The following is a 20,626-nucleotide window of genomic DNA, read 5'->3' as shown; positions in this document are numbered from 1 at the left end:
CATTATGAATGCAGCATTAAAGAATCTTTGAATGTATTTTTTAAATGATTATCATCGATAAATATTGATGATCATGTTGGGCTCACGCTCGTTTCGAACATCATGTTATGGAAATATTTTTTAAATCTTGGGCCTTTTGCCCATTCATTGATTTCATTTTTTATTCATGTTTTTCTCATTTTATTCTGTGAAATTCAAGATAAATTTTTAGACGTAAAATACACTGATATTGATTATGTAGTTTTCACTGATGGTGCTCGATTTTTATTGAATGGTTCCACACCATTCGATAGGCCTACATACCGTTATACACCCATTTTGGCGTTATTTATGACACCGAATCTTCTTTGGTTTTCTCAATTTGGAAAATTATTATTGTCAATATTTGATATAATTGGCGGCATTCTTATCTACAATATAATGGACAAACGATATTCTCGATATTATTTATTGTGGCTTTATAATCCATTAACTTTGATAATTAGTACAAGAGGAAGTGCCGAATCATTGATTTGTACATTGGTCTTATTAGTCATTTTTTGCTTCAACAAAAAACAGTACAAATTGGCTGGTTTATGTTTTGGTTTTGTCATTCATTTCAAGATCTATCCGATAATTTATGCTCCAACATTCTATCTAGCATTATCCGAACGAAATTCATCTTTATTTGGTTCATTGATTCCAAATTCTTCAAAAATAATTTTCATCATATCCACTTTGACCGGTTTGATAATTCCCACCTATTTTTCTTATTTATTATGTGGTTCAATCTATTTAGAAGAGGCCTGGCTATATCATTTTTACCGACAAGATTTTCAACACAACTTTAGCCCATATTTTTACCTCTTTCAATTATTTGATAATGTATCAACACAAAAAATCATTGGATTAATGGCATTCGTTCCGCAAATGTTATTGGTCACCATAATAATACCGATTTATTACAATCAACGTGCAACGAAATCGATAACTTTTAAGTCAAACTTTTGTATTGCATTATTTTTACAGACTTACCTGTTCGTTACGTTAAACAAAGTGATTACAGCTCAATATTTCGAATGGTATATGTGTCTATTGCCATTTATTGTACCATTTTTTAAAATTACATGGAAAAAATGGCTCGTCATTATTGTCTTGTGGTCATACGCCATTCTTAATTGGCTTTTATTTGCTTATTTGTTTGAATTTCGTAAATGGGATATTCTAGGTTGGCTTTGTTCAGCTAGTATTATTTTTGTATTGATAAATCTGTATATTATAATATTTTTACATTCAAATTTTGTTGATGATCCTAAATTATTGAGGAAAAAATAACTGATTAAATTACATTCGAATGAAAAAATAATGCATAACATAACGTTATTTTTGAATTTTTCTTCCGAACGTTCGAAACATCCAATTGTTCATTCGATTTAGTATCATCTTGACCACGAGAATTCCATCAAATTTTATTTCAAATGTCTTCGAAACAACTTCAAAAATCGAGCCAACTTCAAACTCAAACTCAATCAGAGAGTGTGAGAATATATAGCATTTTTTAATGAATAAACATAAATAACTTTTTTTTCGCCTTTTGCAGGAAGCTGAAAACTGGTATCATGATATAGACCAACTTCATGATTATGGCATTGTAATTATAAATAAAAATTATGAATAACTGATATTAAATGATTTTTTTTTATTTCAAGAGCGCCATTGATACGAAGAAGCTGAAAGCAGCCGGAATTTGTACTATCAAAGGAATTAATATGCACATGAAGAAAAAATTGATTCAAATCAAAGGATTAAGCGAAGCTAAAGTCGACAAAATCAAAGAAGCTGCGGCTAAAATATGCAACGATCTCACTTTCATGACTGCTTCCCAATTCAGAGAAAAAAGAAAAATGGTTTTCAAAGTCTCCACTGGTTGTGAGGAATTTGAGTATGATGAATTTTATCGTGATGAAATTATTTATTAATAATTTTAATTCAAATCACCTAGCACTCTCTTGGGCGGTGGCATCGAAAGTATGTCCATCACAGAAGCGTTTGGCGAATTTCGCTGTGGAAAAACTCAGTTATGTCATACTCTTTGCAGTAAGTGATTACATATGAATATCAATATGAATATGAAGATTTTCATACACTCTTTCAGCAACATGTCAAATTACATCGGATAATTATCGAGGTGGCAAAGCGATTTACGTCGATACCGAAAACACTTTCCGTCCAAACAGACTTAAGTAATTTTTATTTCAAAATGATAACAAAAATGACCATTTTTTGATTAGACAAATTGCAGAACGATTCAAGATGGACGTAGAAGCTGCACTCGAAAACGTTTTATACATCCGGGCATATACAAGTGAACAACAACATGAAATTCTGGGTATGAAAATCTGAATAGTATTATCTGATTGAAAAATCGATAATTATTTTTTTAGACGGTGTCGCTGCAAAATTTCATGAAGAAATCGGCGTTTATAAATTGCTTGTAGTCGATTCAGTAATGGCCCTTTTTCGTGTTGATTATAGCGGTCGTGGTGAACTTGCTGACCGACAACAAAAATTGGGACAATACTTGTCCAAATTGCAGAAAATAGCAGAAGAATATAACGTAGCCATATTCATCACAAATCAAATGACGGCTGACCCTGGTTCGACTATGTCATTTCAAGCAGATCCCAAAAAACCAATCGGAGGTCACATCATAGCTCATGCTTCCACCGTAAGATTGAGTTTGAAAAAAGGTCGTGGTGATACAAGAATAGTGAAAATATATGATAGTCCTGATTTACCGGAAAACGAAGCTACATTTTCCATCACCGATGGTGGAATATCGGATGCTAAAGAATGAAATTCTTTCTGAAATTTTTTCTTCTTTGTTCAATTTGAAATCATACCCATCCATAAATTCTAGTACACAAAGAATCCAATTCATTCACAATGAGTTTCAAACAATGAGTTTTCATTGATTTTTTTCAAAATAAAATTGATTATTAAAATGAAATTATGGATCGATCCTCTTTTCTCTCTAAATTGGATATTTTTCCTAAGATAGATTCTTGCTTTACAAGATCGTCACTGGCCGGTGGCACTGGTTTGTTTTTTTTTTATATTTGTTCGCTTAATTTGATAATCGCTTTAATGAAGATTTTCTTTTTTCTTCTAGTTTCCATTTTTACCTACATTTTTATCGCTATAGTTTTATTTTTCGAATTTTTCAATTATTTTGACTCCGATGTCATCTATAATTATTCGGTTGATACAGTATTTGATAAGTAAATAATGTTTGCGTTTTTTTTCTGTAACAATTTCTACAAATCGATTCTCTTTTTCATTTATTCAAGGAAATTGAATATAAATGTAGACATAACCGTGGCAACACCTTGCTCAAGTAAATATTAATCATTTCATTAAAATTTTATATTGATTTATAATTTTTAATAACAAAATAAAAATAGACGTCGGTGCCGATGTCATGGATTCGACAAACAAACATAGTATGTACAATTACGGTCATCTAAAAGAAAGTGGAACAAATTTTCAATTGACCGGTACTGAATTGAATCAATGGAATGAAATGAAAAAACTAAGTCAATTTATCCGTGACGAACATCATAATATCCATAGAATGATTTGGAAACCATATACACGTTCGTCATCTTCTGATGACAATAATAATCAAGAAAAACATGATATCGACAATCAATTTCCATTGTTCACATTTCATAAAGGATCAGAAAATGGAGATTCTGATTCATGCCGACTTCATGGTACATTGATCGTCAATAAAGTATCTGGTAATTTTCATATCGCTGCTGGTAAATATTTACCATTGCCAATTGGACATGCTCATTTATCTTTAATCGATTATGAAAAATGTGCGTATGATTGATTTTGATATTTAAAACTAAATAATAATTATCCACAAATTGAATAAAAATTTTAGCCGTGAATTTTTCACATCGTATCGAAAAATTCTCCTTTGGTAATATGGTCAATACAATCAATACGTTAGATGGCGTTGAAAAAATCACCCATTCAAGTTTGTGATAGCAATTTTTTTTCAAATAAATTCTTTGAATATAAAATGATTATTTTTTTTATCATTATAGATTATCATTTATATCAATACTATCTAAAGGTTGTCCTGACTAATGTTCAAACCTTTTCATATGAAGGTGAAACCTATCAATATTCAGTAACTGAACGTGATCTAATTGTTAATCATGAAGCCGGATTACATGGAGTTCCAGGAATTTATTTTAAATATGAAATTGAAGGTTTAAAAATTGATGTTCTAGAAAACAGTATACCGATTTGGAAATTTTTGGTTCGTCTTTGCGCTATTGTCGGTGGTATAATTGAACTATCCATTATGTTTAATCAATTGTTCACAAATTGGATTGATATAATTGATTTGAAATATCGTAAACATCGAGTAATTCATTTCCAGTGAATTACAATCTATTCTATATAGTATATATAAATAAAAATGTTTGACAAATTTTTGTTAGTTAAAATGTTGTTTATTTTTCCAGCAACTTGTTATATACACGAATTTTTAAGGCACATCGAATATATTTTTCAAATAAATGTATCACGAATAAAATCATCATCATCGAATTTAATATTTTGTATGCATTGTGGATGTATTCCAAAATTCTAGTTTAGAGTTACCAGACTCTTTGGCCGATCTGGCAACCTTATTCTAGTTTATTTTAGTCGATAATCGCGAAGATTAGTGTAGGAACCTTGTCGGGAATTCGGTTTACGGCTAGATTTGACCGAATACTTGTAAGTAGTAGTAGTTGTCGTTTTAGGATTGCTGATATCTAAACTATCAATAGATAGATCGCTACCAGCTCGGCTTGGTGGCTGACTGGAATGTCGACTTCCTGGTCGGCTATTTGAAGCTATAGAAAACATTAAAAAAAATGAATAAAACGATGTGAGAGAATATATCAATTGTTAAGCATACAAATTGTCAATCGACTTCGTGGACGGGATTTTGCTCCGGAACTATCGGCATGATCACTGAAACTATAATCACTAGTGATAGTCGAATTGAATCGAACTTGGTCCTGTGAATTCATTGGAAGACTTCGATCTGTTTTCTCCTTAATCTGTAAAATTAAATGAAATTTTTTGATAAATAAACAAAATTCTGAGTTTATTTAACATACTTTGGTGATTGGTCCAACTGATGAAATGGTTCCATCATCATTGAACAATGGTTTGTTTTTTGTATCGAAATCAGCAGCTAGTTGTTCCCGTAATTCAATGTTGGTTCGACCTTTAACTGTTTCAAAGAGGGCAATAAAAATTTTGTCATACAATCATTGTTCACAATAATTACCTCTGCATGGATCGTATTTCTTGAGGAAATCATCTAGTGAAATCCAACCACCACCAACACGGACCATGACTGTACTACGAAGAATACGGACAAGTCGCAATTTTTGGGAATCGCCAAACTAAAGAACAAAATTCGAAAAATATACGATGAACTTTAGATAAATTTATGATTTTTAAAATAAATTCACTTACTCTATATTTGCATTCGCCCACTTGTGACACTTTATATTTTTCCATACATGCACATTTGTCAACTTGTTTTTGCACTTCATCCTGTATAATTTCAGATTCGGTTTTTGGTAAATCACGCTCCGGTCGAAGTGTGTCATTGTATTCTTTGTGATCAACATATCCATCGTTGTTTCGATCGAAAATATCGGCAACCTTTTCCATTTCTAATCGGCTTGTCGTGAATTTCGATTTAACGAATCCTTCAATGAATTCAGATTTTGTCACACGACCATCGTTGTTGGAATCGATTTTCTTGAAGAAATCCATAATTCTTGCTTTTTTATTGCTCATCCAACCCAAAAATGATCGACGCCATTCATCAAAATCAAAGTTTTTTATACGTTCAACTTCATTATTATAATCTAGCTTATCTTGCAATCGTTTCTTTCGATCTTGAGCCAATTTATTGACCTTGCTCCATTTATCAAGTAGTTCTTTTACTTTGGGTTGCTTAACATCGTAACCAAAATCATTGGAAGGAATCTTAATCGGAGTAGACGATCGTGGTCCTTGACCCCGTTTACGATCGATAGTTTTCAATCCAGCAATCGCTTGCTTTTTGATGGCAAACGTTTTAGCAATTTTATCAATGTCCACGCCTTTCTTTTCCAATTCATCTAAGAATCGATCATGCTCATCGATCAATTTATGAAGTTCCACATTATCATCAGGTAATGGTTGTGTTTCGGCTGCTAATAAAGCAGCTTCGGCACCGATCAACCATGCTAAGGCTTTTTCCAATGAATCCATAATGTTCAACAAAGATTCAAGATGATCAATTAAACGTTGTTCACGTTGTTTAGCCCAAGAGTTTACTTCTTCCCATCGTGATTGAATGATGGTAATCCAATGCTTGATCACAGTGATGGCTTCTGGATGACATTTGTTTAATATGTCTTGAGCGATTTTTACTGTCGATTCTTTATTTTTCTCTTGTATCGACATTTCTTCCAGAAACACTTCATGTTCGGAAATTTGTTCTCTTGTAGCACTCTCATCTTCTGGCATCGGCCCAGAGAATCTAAGTTTCATTTCTGCATCCGAAAGCCATTCAAGCAATATATTGACTGCTTTGTGAAGTTTTTCAGCCTCAATCATTGCTTTATCCAATTCGATCGATCGTTCACGACTCAATTGCTCGACTTCTTTCCATTTTTCATCAATGGCAGCAATTTCAGTTTGAATATTATATGAATCATCACCTGGAGAAGATTTTCGCAATTCTTCCGAAATTCTGTGAACTGATTGAAGGTTCTTTTCACGACGTTTGAATTCTTCTAGGAAAATTTTATGCTGTTCAACCAATGCAGTAACTGTATCAAGATCACCATACACTGATAAATTGTTGAGCAATTGTTCGCGAGCCTTATCAAGCCAATCCAATAAAGCATCAATGGCATCTTTGAATTGTCCGGAGAATAATAAAGCTTCTTCCAATTTCCGTTGTCGATCTACTGATTTGTTACAGATAGAATTCCATTTATTCTTAAGTTCATCAATCATGTTTTGTATAACCGGAACATCAACCTTTGGTGCTTTCTCCTTCAAATTCTTGCCCATCTTGAGCGTAGCATCGTATTGTGAATGTTTTGATCCCAATTGTCGTTGGAATTCTCGATGTTTTTGAATCATCTGTCGAATCACATCAGAATTGTTGCTCAATTGTTGTATTGAATCGAAATTCTTTTCCAAATCATTTAGCCAATCCATCAAATTATTCCAGGCATCATAAAATTCTTTGGTTTCACGGAATCCATAATCAAGATTTCTAGAACGTTCTGCTGTTTTGGCCAATACTTTTTCCCAACGATGTTGTACACTGACAAGAAGATTTTTGATCAAAATAACATCTTGTTTTTGGCTGAAATATTTCAAATGTGTTCCTTTTTTATCAAGTTCCATCATGCTTTCACGATGATTTCCAAGATCTTTTTGGAAATTTTTATGTTCTTCGATCTGTTTGGTGATTCTGTCCATTACACGACTAACTGGCTGAAGATTGTTCAAATACTTTTCGGCTTCAGTTAACCATTCGACGAATTTATTGAAAGTATCATGGAAATCAATGGCTTCTGCTAAGGCTATTTCCAATTTGATTTTTTTATCATTTGCCTTGGCTAATAGATTTTCCCATTTAGTTTTCAATGTCTTCACATTATGCTGCAAAGTGGGCGCTTCTTTTGATCGTTTAATATATTCATTGCCTCGATCAATCAATGAATCGATTCGGAATCGGTTTGAATCGATTTCTTGGTAAATCTCCATGAAACGATTCAATTGTTCTCGGGCTGTTTCAGGTAAACCACCAACCGGTTTGGATACGCTCAATTCATTATCCATGTCATTGATCCATGAGATCATATCCAATAATTCTTGATTGAAACAGTGTGCTTCTTTCAACAATTCTTCTAGTTCTCGTTTTCGTTGTTCGGTTTTGTCCAACAATTGTTGCCATCTTGAATTCAATTTGTTCAATTTATTCTGTGTGGCACGTGCATTCTCTGTTCCACGTTCATTGTCGATCAACATTTTACCCGCCGAATTCAAAGTATCCACTGTACTTTGGTGTGCATAGATATCATTTTCTAAAACTTTGAATTTTGATAATTCAATTTCCAATACTTGAGGATCACTGAATGTTGGTTTGATTTCATCAAGTGTTCGTTCTGTTCTAGCCATCCATTCCAGGAAATCATTCAACGATTGTTCAAATTGTCCTAATTTGAGTAATGCATTTTCCAATTCGGCTTGTCGATTAGCAATGGCTTTGGAAAGATCATCCCAACGATGATTTACTTCGTTCATTGGTTCACGGATACTTTTAGCTTGAGATGATGGCACACATTCAAGCAATTCATTGGCTAATCGATTAAAGTTTTCGATATCCGGCACATGTGAATCGACATGTTTTTTGAAATTAGTCAATTCATGAACTTGTTTTTTCACGATATTCAAATCAGAAGCAACTGGCCCGAAATTGTTGAATGTATCTTCAGCATTGTCGAGAAATTCTAACAAGTTTTGAAGAGCTTCATGGAATTTCATAGCCTTTTCCATTGCATTCTTCAGATCTTTTTCGCGTTGACTAAACAGATTGGCAATATTATTCCAATAATTTTCAAGTTCATCAATGTTTTTCTTAATCTCATATTTATCACTTTCACCAACAATTTTCATTAAATTTCTTCCGGTCATTTTACAATCATCTACTTTGGTTCGAGCGTTGTCCAAATCTTGTTTGATTTCTTTCAGAAATTCTTGTTGTCTATATACTGCGTTTGGTTCACAAGCTGGTTGCTCTTCAGACATTATTGCCTTTTCGATATTTTTCAATGATTCCATTGCATCATTCAATTGATTCCAGAATTGGGTGGCAATCTTTAGTGCATCATTCAATGATTGTTTACGATTCTGAGCCAGTGTATTACATTGATTCCAACAATCTTTGAGTTTATTATGTTGATTATAGATGTCACGAACAGAATCATCATGTCTTCCAGCTTTGTTGATAAGATCATTAGCGACCTGAGAAACAGTTTCATAAGCCATTTTTCTTTTGTTCAGTTCATCAATAATAGAATCATTATCGTTAATTTGTTCCCGGATTCTTTCGGGATGTGCTGAAATGGGCTCAGCATTTTTCAATTGTTCCAGAATGTCCATTAAGGTTCGTAAAAGGCCGTCTAATTTGTCAGTGAACTGTGATGTTTCTTGCAAAGCTGAATCCAGAATTAATTGTTGATCTCGCAGTTTGATTTTAAGATTATTAAATCGATCATTGATGTCATCCATCAATCGTTTTACTTGTTTTCCATCACGTTCTTGAACAATGTTAATCAATGATTGACCAGTTTTATTCAATTTTTCCAACACTGGTTTATGTTCATTAATTGATCGATTCAAATGGTTAATAATCTCCTGTTGTTGTTTGATTCGGATAGCATTGATTGCACCACCCAACATTTGGGCTTCATTTTCGGTCTCATCCAACCATTGATTTAATTCATTGTAAGCTTCGAAGAAATGTTCGGCTAATGGTAAAGCTTGTTCCAATAAATTCAATCGATCTAAACATAATTGTGAAACATGATTAGCTAAATCTTTCAATTCTTCAGATTTTTCACGAATATGAATCATATCTTCTGTGTTGTTATTTCGAATCAATTTTTTAACATTAGCCAGAACATCACGTACTCTTCCTTTTTGACTGTTTATATCATCATACAATGCTTTTGTTTCCTTCAACAGGACAGTCAATTTCTTTGGTTCATGTGGAATACCTTCGGCTTCCAGTAATTGTCGTTCGGCATCTTTGAACCATTCATACAATTCATCAATATCATTGACAATCTCATCATTTCGTTGCTTCAACACATCGATCTTATCCACTTGTCTATTAATTTGATCACAAACATTATTGAATCGACGATTATCTTTGATGACTATGCTTTCAATATGAGCGGTACCTTGACCGCTAGTGTAATTACAGAATTGTGGAGCCAAATTATTAATCGTATCAAGCAATGATTTATTCTCATTGATTTGACTTTCCAGTGTTCGAATCGTTGATTCTTGTTGCTTCAAGCTTTGTGATTCCAAATTCTTTAGACTACGTTCAGCAACATCAAGCCATGCGTTCAATTTATCATGGGCATTGTAGAAATTTTGTGCCACAGGAAGCACATCTTTCAAATTGTTCATATACTCCGAAGCTTTTCTTTTCAATTCATTGAATCGGAATTGAAGCTGATCAGTTTTTTGTTTGATCATCAAGGAATCGCCACGATTTAATGATTGAACTACATTAAATATTTCATAGATTCGTGGTTCATTTGACTGAATTTCGCGTTGAATATCATGTAAATCGTCCAATTGTTCACGAATCTTTTCGACAGTAATGGCACAATTTTTATGTTTGTTCACTCTTTGTTCCATTCGATCGAGCCAATTAAATAGATCGTCAAAGTTACTGAGGAAGTTTTCAAGAATTTTTCTCGATTCATCCAGAATTTCACCAAAATCAAGACTATCTTCAACCAATTTGGCATAACGGTCGGTCAATTCTTTTGATTTATCCACAACGATTTGAGCTTCATCATCAGTTAAAAGACTGATTAAGTTTTGTGCAATCTCAGTCAAACGTTCAAATTCGTTTTTGTGGTTGAGAACATCTTGATGCAACATTTGATGTTCGGCGATTTTACTTTTAACATTATCTTGATCAATGGGAGAATGTTTCAAAAGACTAAGTTTACGTTCCGTTTGATTCAACCATTCCTGAAGAGGCACAGCTTTATCACTGAAATCTTTAGCGATCGGGAAAATTTGTTTCAATAAATCTAAACGTTTATAACAATTATTCTTAAGAATATTGAATCGTTTGGATAGATCATTCAATTGATTTTCAACATGATGTTTTTCATTGTGATCTAGATTTCGCATAAATTCTAGCCCCATTTCTCTTAGAGATTTCAAACTATTTTCACGATCATCGACCATTTTATTGATGAATTGTTGTTCTTGGATTTGTGCTTTGAGTACTTTATAATCAGAACTTGGTGGTTTTTGATTGGCAAGCATGTTTTCGGCATCTTTAAGCCATTTTTCAAATGCATCCATTGCATCTTGGAAACGACCGGCTTGTAATATGGCAGAATCCAATTTACGTTCACGATCATTTATTTTCTCTTTTAAATCATTCCATTTGCCATTGATTTTGTCAGTATCTTGTTCTAATTTACTGGTATCGACGCCTGGCAATGCTGATTGGATCAGACCATTGGCTTTACGAAGCAAATCATCCACTCGTCTTGCCAAGGGTTCAACCAAATTTGCATTCAAATTACGGAATTCATTTTGTTGAGCACGAATAGCGTCGACATCTCGACTTATTGGTTTCAAGTTATCAATTTGTTTGTTCACATCGTTCAGGTTTTTATCCAAACCATCATAATCATTATAGAATCCTTTCAATTTATCGATCATATTTTGTATATTATTCAAACGTTGTCGGCTTGCATCATCTAATCGTGCATGTTGTCGATTCATATTTTCCAATTGATATCGATACATGTTATTGTCGAATGATGGATCTTTATCAGTAATGTTTTTGTAAAATTGTTCGGCTTCTTTTAATTTTTGATGTACCTTTTCTAAATCATTACGAAAATCTTTGATTTCGGCCATTTGTTGACGAAGAATATCTGAATGACGTGCAATCGGTGCCATATTATTCAATTGTTGTTCCAATTGATTTAATTGATTTTGAATTTCTGTCAATTTCATGGTGAATGTTTTAACATTGTTGGCCAATACGTCAAGATCTTTACATTTTCTGTCCAGTTTGTCCAATAATGCACGATAACGTTCTTCGGCTTCACGTACTTCATTCTCAATTTGTCGTGTAGATTTTTCATTTTTAACTTCATTGATCAACTCTCGGGCATGTGTTTTTACTTGATCCAAATTGTGTCTAAGACCTTTAGCTTCATCCAAAAGATTCTTCATGCGATCGACCAATTTTTGATCAGTAAACGCATGTTGTGACATCATCTTATCTTCGATACGCTGCATTGCCTGATTGAAATCACGCATACTATCTTGATAGGCGATCAATTTATGCAAAATTGAATCGATCATTTGGGAACGTTTCAACACTTCAGAGTTGACCCGATCCCATAGTTGTTTCAATTGATTCATGCGATTTTTCACATGATCCTTATCAGTATCAGCAATCGACACCAATTGATCGGCTAAATTACGTAGATGATCAAAATCACGTTGTCGTTTATTGATGTCATTTTTGAGGAATTGAATATCTTTTAATCGATTTTCCAAATCTGGACGATTCAATGGAACATCTTTAAAGCTTTGAAGTTTGGAATCATATTGTTCCAATAATGGATATAAATCATTATAATTGACATTGAATTCACGACAAATGTCTAGACATTTGTGTAATTTTGATTTTTTCTCCAAAGCTTCTTTTTCGACCAAATTCCATTGACGTTTTATATTGTCCAATGTTTGTCGCCAATTGGATGTTTCAGCACGATATGCCGAACTACGACTTAATAGATTATTGCCTCTATTTATGACCATATGAACTTCATGCTCTTTGTCGCGTACTTGTTGATAGATTGGTTCGAAATCTTGAATCTGTTTGGAAACAACTTCATAGATGGCTGATACTTTAATATCTTTGGATAATGTATTCAACATGTTACGAAGCCATTCTAAAAGTTGATCACAAGACATGAAGAATTCACGATCTTCTTTAATTGTTGATTGTAATTCGGCTTTTTTGTTGCTAATCTTTCGCGAAAGATCATTGTATTTAGATTCAACATATTTAAATTTATCTCTTATCTCATTTTTAGAGGCATTATCCGTAAGTAGATTGATGAGATTATTGCAAGCGTTACTACATTCTGCCAATAATGGTCGTTGTGATTCTAAATTTTCTTCCAGATTTGTTATCTTCAATAATTGTTCATCTTTTTCCAAATTAGAATTCACAATTTTATCGAATTCATCGGAAATAGTATCCAGATTTTGCTGTAATTTTGATAATTTGTTTTGAAAATCTGTTGAAGCTTCGTTGACAAGCAAAAGATTCTTTTCACGTTCTTCTAAAATAGCCAACAATTGTTTCCATGTTTTATGAATGTCATTCATTTTATTTTGCACTTCACTATAGTAAGGATTGGTGCGATCCATTCGTTCCAAAATAGAATGGCCAAGTTTGTCCATTTTATTCAATAGATGTTCCTGTGATGAGAATTCATCTTTCATCACAGTAATTTGTCTCAATTGGCTATTGACAACGTATGGCTCGGATCCGATAGGTCCAAGAACTGAAATTAATTTTTCTTTTTGATCCAGCCAATATTTTAGTTTGTCGGCGATGGAATTCTATGTTGAAAAGCAAAATAAAAAAAAGAATTAATAAACATTCTTAATAACGTAGAAATATAAAATCAATCGATAATCGATATCACTTATCATAAATAGGATGTAAAGATACATTACATCATTTTCGGAGAGACCAAGAAACAGATCCAAGTCTATCAACAAATTCGCACAAAGAGGACGAGTAGACCTAAGTTTCGAATCCGAATCAAAACTATGGCCTAGATCAGCATCATCTCGTTGTTGCTGTTGAATCATCTCATCCGAAGAAGGTAGTTCCTCAATGGAAATCTGGTCCAATTCATTATAATCATCCAACTGATTATTTATCCCTTTAAATCTATTGCTAGAACCTATCCTGTTATCCATTACAAGGTTTCCAGATTTTTTCAATTTTTCCAAAAGTTTTCCATGAGGTCCACCAACCAATGAAAGTTCCCCTAACACTAAAAATGGATTTTTGCTATTATCAGATGAACATCCTAATAATAATGCCATACGATGAAGTAAGTTTCTTTGGTCCGAATCGTTGAGGTTCATAAAGAAATCTCTAAATGATCGAATCCATTTCCACTCATTAGCAACAAATGAGGGATTCCTTATTAATCTGTAATCTAAAATAAGATTTTTTTGTTGTAAAATATTCCCATTATCATCCAATCTATTCCTATTAAAATTAGAGCCATCTAAAACTAATATGGATCTAACCAATTGATTATCCATACAACTATTATCATCATCACTATTAATATTTAATCCTTTTTCAAGTTGATCATCATTTTTAGATGGCTGAAACAATCGAAAATTTTTTGGTTAGTATTTGGTTAGTAACATAAAATCATAAATTGTTAAAAAAAATAAATTAAACTACATTTATAAAAAGATTGAGATACTTACAAATTCCCGCATTCGACTTTCGTCATCTTGTAATTGATTCAAATAGGAGAGTACTTTATCCAAAAGATTTTTATATTCATTGTTAAGCGATTCCAATTCCTGTTCCACAATTTCAACACCTGCATATTTTCTTGCACGTTTAGCGCTGATTTCAACATTATAATCATCAAGACTATCATTATAGACTTTGATTTTTTGCATCAATGATTTGGCTTCATGTATGAAACGATTGCCTGCGGTATTCGTATCATCAATGGCTGATTTTCTTTCAACAATACTTTCATATAGTTTCTAAATTTTGAATATAATAAATTTGAATAAAAACAAATTATTTAAAACATCACAAATATTCATCTGAATAAACATACCGAAACATAATCTAGATCACTACGATTCAGTACAGTGTTGACACGAGCAGATGTTTGTGTTATCCAATTTTTCTCCACATTCATTAATGATCGATATTTTTTCAATAAATCACTACACAATTCCAGTATCGAAAGTCGTTCGGTAATTTGTGTGGATGCCATTTTCCATTTTTTATATAATGTTTTTACATCCTCTTCAAGACGATTCAAATCAGCATGTGTTGTCTGTTTTGGTCGTGTTCGTTCAACCAATCGTCGAACTTTGGTCACATTGGATAATAAATGATCATATGATTCATTATATTGATTCGTTTTTTTATGTAGATTACGTAGTTCATTACACATTTGATTCAGATCGATTTCATCGGCAGGAATTTCTTCATGCAGGATCAGACTTGATTGTACTTCATTCAAAGTAACTCGTGCTTGTTCCACATCATCCAATACTGTTTGTAAAGCTTTCAAACGTTCACTATAATCTTTAGACATTTTACAAACACGTTCCCATGTATCAATTATTGTCACATATTTAGATTCGGCAGCATGTGATTTACTATGAATTCGAGTATATTCTTGTTTTAGCTCATTGATTCGTGATTCAAATTGTTTCAGATCACGTTCAAATTCATCGTGTTCATCGATAAGTGTTTTCAATATGGACATTTCACGTGGAATTTGATTTTGTGCTCGTTGAATCAAAATGCGTTCCTTTTCCTGTAATCTTTGTAAAAGATCATTAGCGGAATCAATGAATTTTTGTATCATTGCCTGATTCTTTTTATCTTCCTCTTCTTGACGACGACGAGCTTCAAAATCGGCAAACTTTTTCTTAATATCATCAAATTCATCTAATAATCGTCGAATCATTGGATCATCAGGTGGACCTTCACGTGCTAATTTATTAATGTCATCTTCAAGACTTCGCATTATTTTATCAAGCTGCCGAGGATCCATTGAACAATATGTTGGATAATCGATATCTTTCACTGCTTTTAAAGAGGCCAATACCTGATTTTGACGAAGTTCTCTTTGTTTTTGTGCCCACAAACCAATCAATGAATCCAATTTATTTTTCAATTCGTTCAATGCTTCAAGAACATCTGGATCCGGTGGTGGTATAACAAAACAGGCGCTTGGAATAGCCAACTCGGCATTGTTTGGTGAGGCAATTTTCCATTTATTTCTTTGTGAATTATCCAACAATGTGACCATTTCATTCTTTGAAATCGTACCTTTCTCATGTTTAATCATACATAATGATTTGACTTTGATTGGATTAGGAAGCGGTGCTTTTCGTTGTTTTAAATTGACAATAGTCGAACTTTTGTCTTCGAGATCACTAATAGTAATGCCAATCTTAGTGATGTCTTCTTTCAATGCTTTCATTTCTTGCATCATTTTTTCGCCTTCTTCAATCGTAATATGATGCCGACTGTATTGAGAATTCAATTTGTCTTCCATCATATTGATCAACTTTCGTGATTCATTAACATCATCCATGAAATTATAATAATCACCAGTATGTTTTAAATGTTGTTCAAAACAATTGATTAGCTGCAATAACCATGACCAATTGTATTGCATTTTGGCCATAAGATTTTCAATTAATTTGGTGCTTGGATGACGATTTCTAATCAAACTTTCACCTTTTTCTTGCACTTTATTGAATTCACGTTCATGTGATTCCATCTCTTTGACCAAATTATAATGATATTTTGACAATTCTTCAATGTTATGATTTTTCAATGACCAATCGCGAGAGATTTCAATCTCCTCTTTATTCTTGATCCATAATAATTCTTTTTCGGCTGATTTGAAAAAATCTAACAACGATTGAAGATGGTCAATTCGTTGTCGAACAAAGCCAGTTGTTTCATCATAGGCAGTTCGAAGCCGATCTAACATGTTGTTATAGATTGGCATTTCTTCTCGTTTGATGTGTATTTTACGGTTATGGCACTCATCGATTTTGCTTTGGAATTGTTTCAATTCTTTTTGTTCTTCGTGAAATTGTTCCAATCGTCTTTGGATGGTATGAAGATCTTCGCCAATATTCAAACTTTCGAGATATTTTCTTTTCTTCAATAATTCTTGTATACAATCATGAAGAAAACGGAAATGTTCATTTTCATTGATTAATTCTTCCTCGGTTTTTGGTCGTCGTAGGGCAGCTTCTTTTCGATCATTCAAAACTTTTACGACATTGTTGTCAAAATTGAATTTCAAGCTCTTCCATTTGTCATGTAAATAATCCACTTGATTTCGCAATGAATTAGCTGCATGGTATTTATTATCAGTCAATATTTTCAAAACATCGTACATGTTGGCAATTCTGCGTTCTTCTTCGGCTAGATTTTTTTGAATATTATCAATGTTGAAATTTGGTTTTAATGGATCTTGTTTCAACACCTGTTTTTCTTCTTCAGCAATCTGTTTCTTTATGGTTTCCAGATTATCTTCACAGATTTGTATCTGTTTGACCAAATCTGAGGCAATCTTTTCCAATTTTTCTAAACGCGCAATCTCTTCTAAGATATCGTGATCACGTTTCTGATGAGCAGTGATCATATTCTTCCATAATCTTTCAATATTACTGATGTCATATTCATCTTCAATTCGAACATGTCTACCTGGTAATGAACGAGCCATGTTCAATACATCTTCATAAATACTAGCCAATTTTTGTTTATCATGCAATTTCGGTGGTATTTGTTTCCGTTTTGAATAGATCATTTTCACGTTTAAGATGAACCATTTCTCTTAGTTGATTTGGAAAATTTCTATCATTCAATTTTGGAATATTTTCACGAAGCCACACTAATAGACGACTTGCCGAATCTTTATAATCATCGATTCGACGGATTTTCTCTGCATCCCATAATGGATTGTGATCTGGAGGATTCGGAAACAAGTTATAAATTTCCTCTAAATATTTAAGCATTTCATCTTCATTTGGTTCAGATCTGACAATTTCATCAGGTGTAAGCGAACAATTTATGCCAAAATTTTTCGATAAAACATCAAATGCAGTTTGAAGGTTATCTCGATTTGATCGTTCGCGGCATTTAAGATAATCAAGCAAATCAGGCCTATAATTTGATTGCATCAATCATTAATAACTGATATTTACAATTTCTAAAACCCTACCTATTACGATGTATAATGGCATTGAATGCGAGGCCATCACGCCAACTATTGGTAAAATCACAAACATTCACACCTGGATAACCACGTGTTGATTTTTGTGCCCATTTCATTAATTTTTCTTTCAATTTATTTCCTTCGAGCATTGAAATTGTTGGCTGTCAAAATTAAAAATAAATAAATAAATAAAATATATTTGATTCAATCATTTTTAGTTTCTAGAGATCACTTTAATAATAATTAAATTGATCCATCCAACCAGAAAAAAGCAGATTCCAAGAAAATTGTTTCATAATATGTTTAATAGGCGTTATATTTTAAGCAATTGCAAAAAAAAACTTAAAATTTCAAAATGAACCAATCATTATGGATACAAGGTTATTGTTACATCAAAAAAAAAAGAAAAATTTTCCATCTATTCCATATTACATTCCTAAAATGAATCCGAAATGGAGGTCGAAACAAAAAAAAAAACAAAAATTATATTCATTCCATCATCACACCAGCGACATAGATAATTCCAAAAAGCTATGAAACCTACGCATTGATGGTGGGCGATTGTTTTGGCAAACAAACAACACATCATTGTCGCCATCATCATCATCATTTGTCCACACACACACACACACAAAAAAAGTAAGAAGAAATCTCACCTTGCCACATTTTTTTTCGCTTTTCTGTGTGATCACAAAAGCAAGCAAAATTAAAAAAAATGTCCATAAAAAGTAATCAACCAATAGTTCATATAAAGCCTATATGCATAGGTAATAGAAATTCAATAAATGAATTGATAAAAGAGTTGCAATCATAAAATTAAAATTTCGTGCTCGAAAAAATACTAAAGAACCTTCATCAGCAACCTACATCCGATGGAATTCTGAAAGAAAATTACTATAAGAAAATTCAGAAATTTTCTGGTGGGAGCAGCGGAAACGAACAAATGTATTCTAATTAAACTAATTTTTGATTGTCAATCAAATATTATTGTTTTTTTAATACGCTTCGAATGGATGGATCAATAGATAAAGAACAAATAAAAAAATGAATATAGGGCTTACCAATTTTCTTTGTTCACCACGATTTACTGTGGTAATCTTTTTAGCCACACGTTTTGTTTGTACAGTTTTTAGGCCAGCTCGATTGTTACTTGTACGAAATAATTCACGTGTCTCTTGTGATGCAGATGCCATATGATTTTTTGAATCAAATTCATATTGTTGTCGATCGACTGTATGATCATTGATTAAATGACGATCATTCGAATCGGCAATATTATCCGGATCATCATCTTCACGAGATCCTTTTACAAAAAGTCGGTGGTTACCTTTGTCAAATTTATACATTTTGTGTTTGGTTTATTCTGATTTTTTTTCAAAGATAATCAACAAAAAATCATTTGTAAATGATGATTATTCGATTCGATGGTAATCAATTTGATTAGTGTTTTTGGGTTAGTATTAATTTTCTGTGGATGATAATTGAGGTTTACAGATTTTTTTTTCTTCACTTTTCAGATATAAATAATTAGTGTAAGTAGATGAGGAATTGATGATAGATTTTGAATGATGAATTAGTGATTGACTGATAATAGCTGCCAATTTATAAATTGCGTTTTAGAGGAGTACACGAAAAAAAATGAATAATAAATTATATTATTGCCGTAATATTTGTACGTTGAAAATGTCAAGAAAATTTCAAGAATCTGGTTGATGAACAAGTTGCTGGAATATTTAAAAAATTAATTCGATGTGCCGGAAAAAAAGGATTCTACAAACAGATTTTTTTTTGAAATTTCTATCGATGACAACGACAACAAACGAAACAAAAACAAATAACGATGATGATGATTAGTAACTATGGATTTTCAATCAAAATATTCAATTGTTTTGATGTCTTATTCAAACGACAGAATAAAAATGAATGAATTTGATAGTAAAAAAAAAAAATTAATGAACAAACTATCCTCGATAGTAAAAATTTTGATTCATTCATTCGAATTTCGAATGAATCAATTTGATGAAGGGGTGAATATAGATAAATGGGAATATAATATTAGAGAATGTCAACAGGTAGCATGTAGCATTATCATTCTCATTCTACAAATAAAAAATCAAATCGACAGGTGAGTCTTTATCAAAAGTAGTCGTTGTCGTCGTCGGCAACGACAACAAATGTGTGTGGCGGTCTAAATGTTTATTTGTGTATATATGTATGTGTGGCATATATAAACATATGGTTAGTTGTGGAAGAATTGTATGTGTGTATGTGTGAGAGAGAGAGAAAAAAAAATGTTGGCATAGATATACATTGGATGCCAACATTATAACTTGTTGCATCCAAGTTTATTATTGTGTTTTTTTTATGTTTTTTGTGGATCGATGTTCGAAAGCGCATCCATTCATTCTTCTATATAATTTTTTTTTTTGATTGTTGACTTGTAGTTGTTCGATCATAATTATGATCACACATTTTTCTTCTTTCGTATATATTGCATTATATATTGATGTATTTGGTTTGAAAGTTTGGTTGAATAAAGAGATTTTTTTTGAATGAATGGAATAGATTCGAGGCTATCGCGAGGCGTTCATTTCATTCATATTATTTTTCTCTATTATTTCTGAAATTTGTATTCAGGGATTCTTTCTTTCATTCATTCTTTTATCGTTGTCGATCAAAAAAAAAAAAAAAAAAAAAAAGCAAGCAACTTGTTAATTTTGCTTGTTTGTTTGGTTGAA

At 32.4% G+C, this 20,626-nt stretch overlaps 4 protein-coding genes across 4 annotated transcripts; 3 read left to right on the top strand and 1 right to left on the bottom strand.

The window, feature by feature from the left end:
• The first annotated feature begins 63 nt into the window (after window positions 1-63).
• PIG-M (Phosphatidylinositol glycan anchor biosynthesis class M) lies at window positions 64-1,345 on the top strand. Its single transcript, XM_047061811.2, has one exon. The coding sequence runs from the start codon at window positions 103-105 to the stop codon at window positions 1,312-1,314; it is 1,212 nt and encodes a 403-aa protein (XP_046917767.2). The 5' UTR covers window positions 64-102; the 3' UTR covers window positions 1,315-1,345.
• Window positions 1,330-2,984, top strand: LOC124498142 (meiotic recombination protein DMC1/LIM15 homolog). The gene is made up of 7 exons (XM_047061851.2): window positions 1,330-1,517; window positions 1,580-1,630; window positions 1,689-1,921; window positions 1,982-2,076; window positions 2,135-2,222; window positions 2,271-2,368; window positions 2,424-2,984. Exons 1-7 carry the CDS (start codon window positions 1,458-1,460, stop codon window positions 2,834-2,836), a joined length of 1,038 nt encoding a protein of 345 aa, XP_046917807.1. The 5' UTR covers window positions 1,330-1,457; the 3' UTR covers window positions 2,837-2,984.
• Window positions 2,904-4,489, top strand: LOC124498119 (endoplasmic reticulum-Golgi intermediate compartment protein 2). Its single transcript, XM_047061832.2, has 6 exons — window positions 2,904-3,079; window positions 3,152-3,260; window positions 3,330-3,376; window positions 3,444-3,863; window positions 3,932-4,027; window positions 4,098-4,489. Exons 1-6 carry the CDS (start codon window positions 2,992-2,994, stop codon window positions 4,439-4,441), a joined length of 1,104 nt encoding a protein of 367 aa, XP_046917788.1. The 5' UTR covers window positions 2,904-2,991; the 3' UTR covers window positions 4,442-4,489.
• On the bottom strand, window positions 4,490-20,070 carry LOC124497988 (dystonin). The gene is given in 10 exon segments (XM_047061685.2): window positions 4,490-4,898; window positions 4,964-5,108; window positions 5,169-5,284; window positions 5,342-5,459; window positions 5,533-13,485; window positions 14,380-14,670; window positions 14,748-17,459; window positions 17,461-17,836; window positions 17,895-18,049; window positions 18,950-20,070. Coding segments are annotated over 10 exon segments (12,351 nt in total). The 5' UTR covers window positions 19,235-20,070; the 3' UTR covers window positions 4,490-4,698.
• Between the last annotated feature and the right edge of the window lie 556 nt (window positions 20,071-20,626).

This window comes from Dermatophagoides farinae, chromosome 2 (genome assembly GCF_024713945.1).
Source record: "Dermatophagoides farinae isolate YC_2012a chromosome 2, ASM2471394v1, whole genome shotgun sequence".
Taxonomy (NCBI): domain Eukaryota; kingdom Metazoa; phylum Arthropoda; class Arachnida; order Sarcoptiformes; family Pyroglyphidae; genus Dermatophagoides; species Dermatophagoides farinae.
Note: the sequence above shows the minus strand (reverse complement) of the source record. Positions and strands in the feature narration are given on the sequence as shown.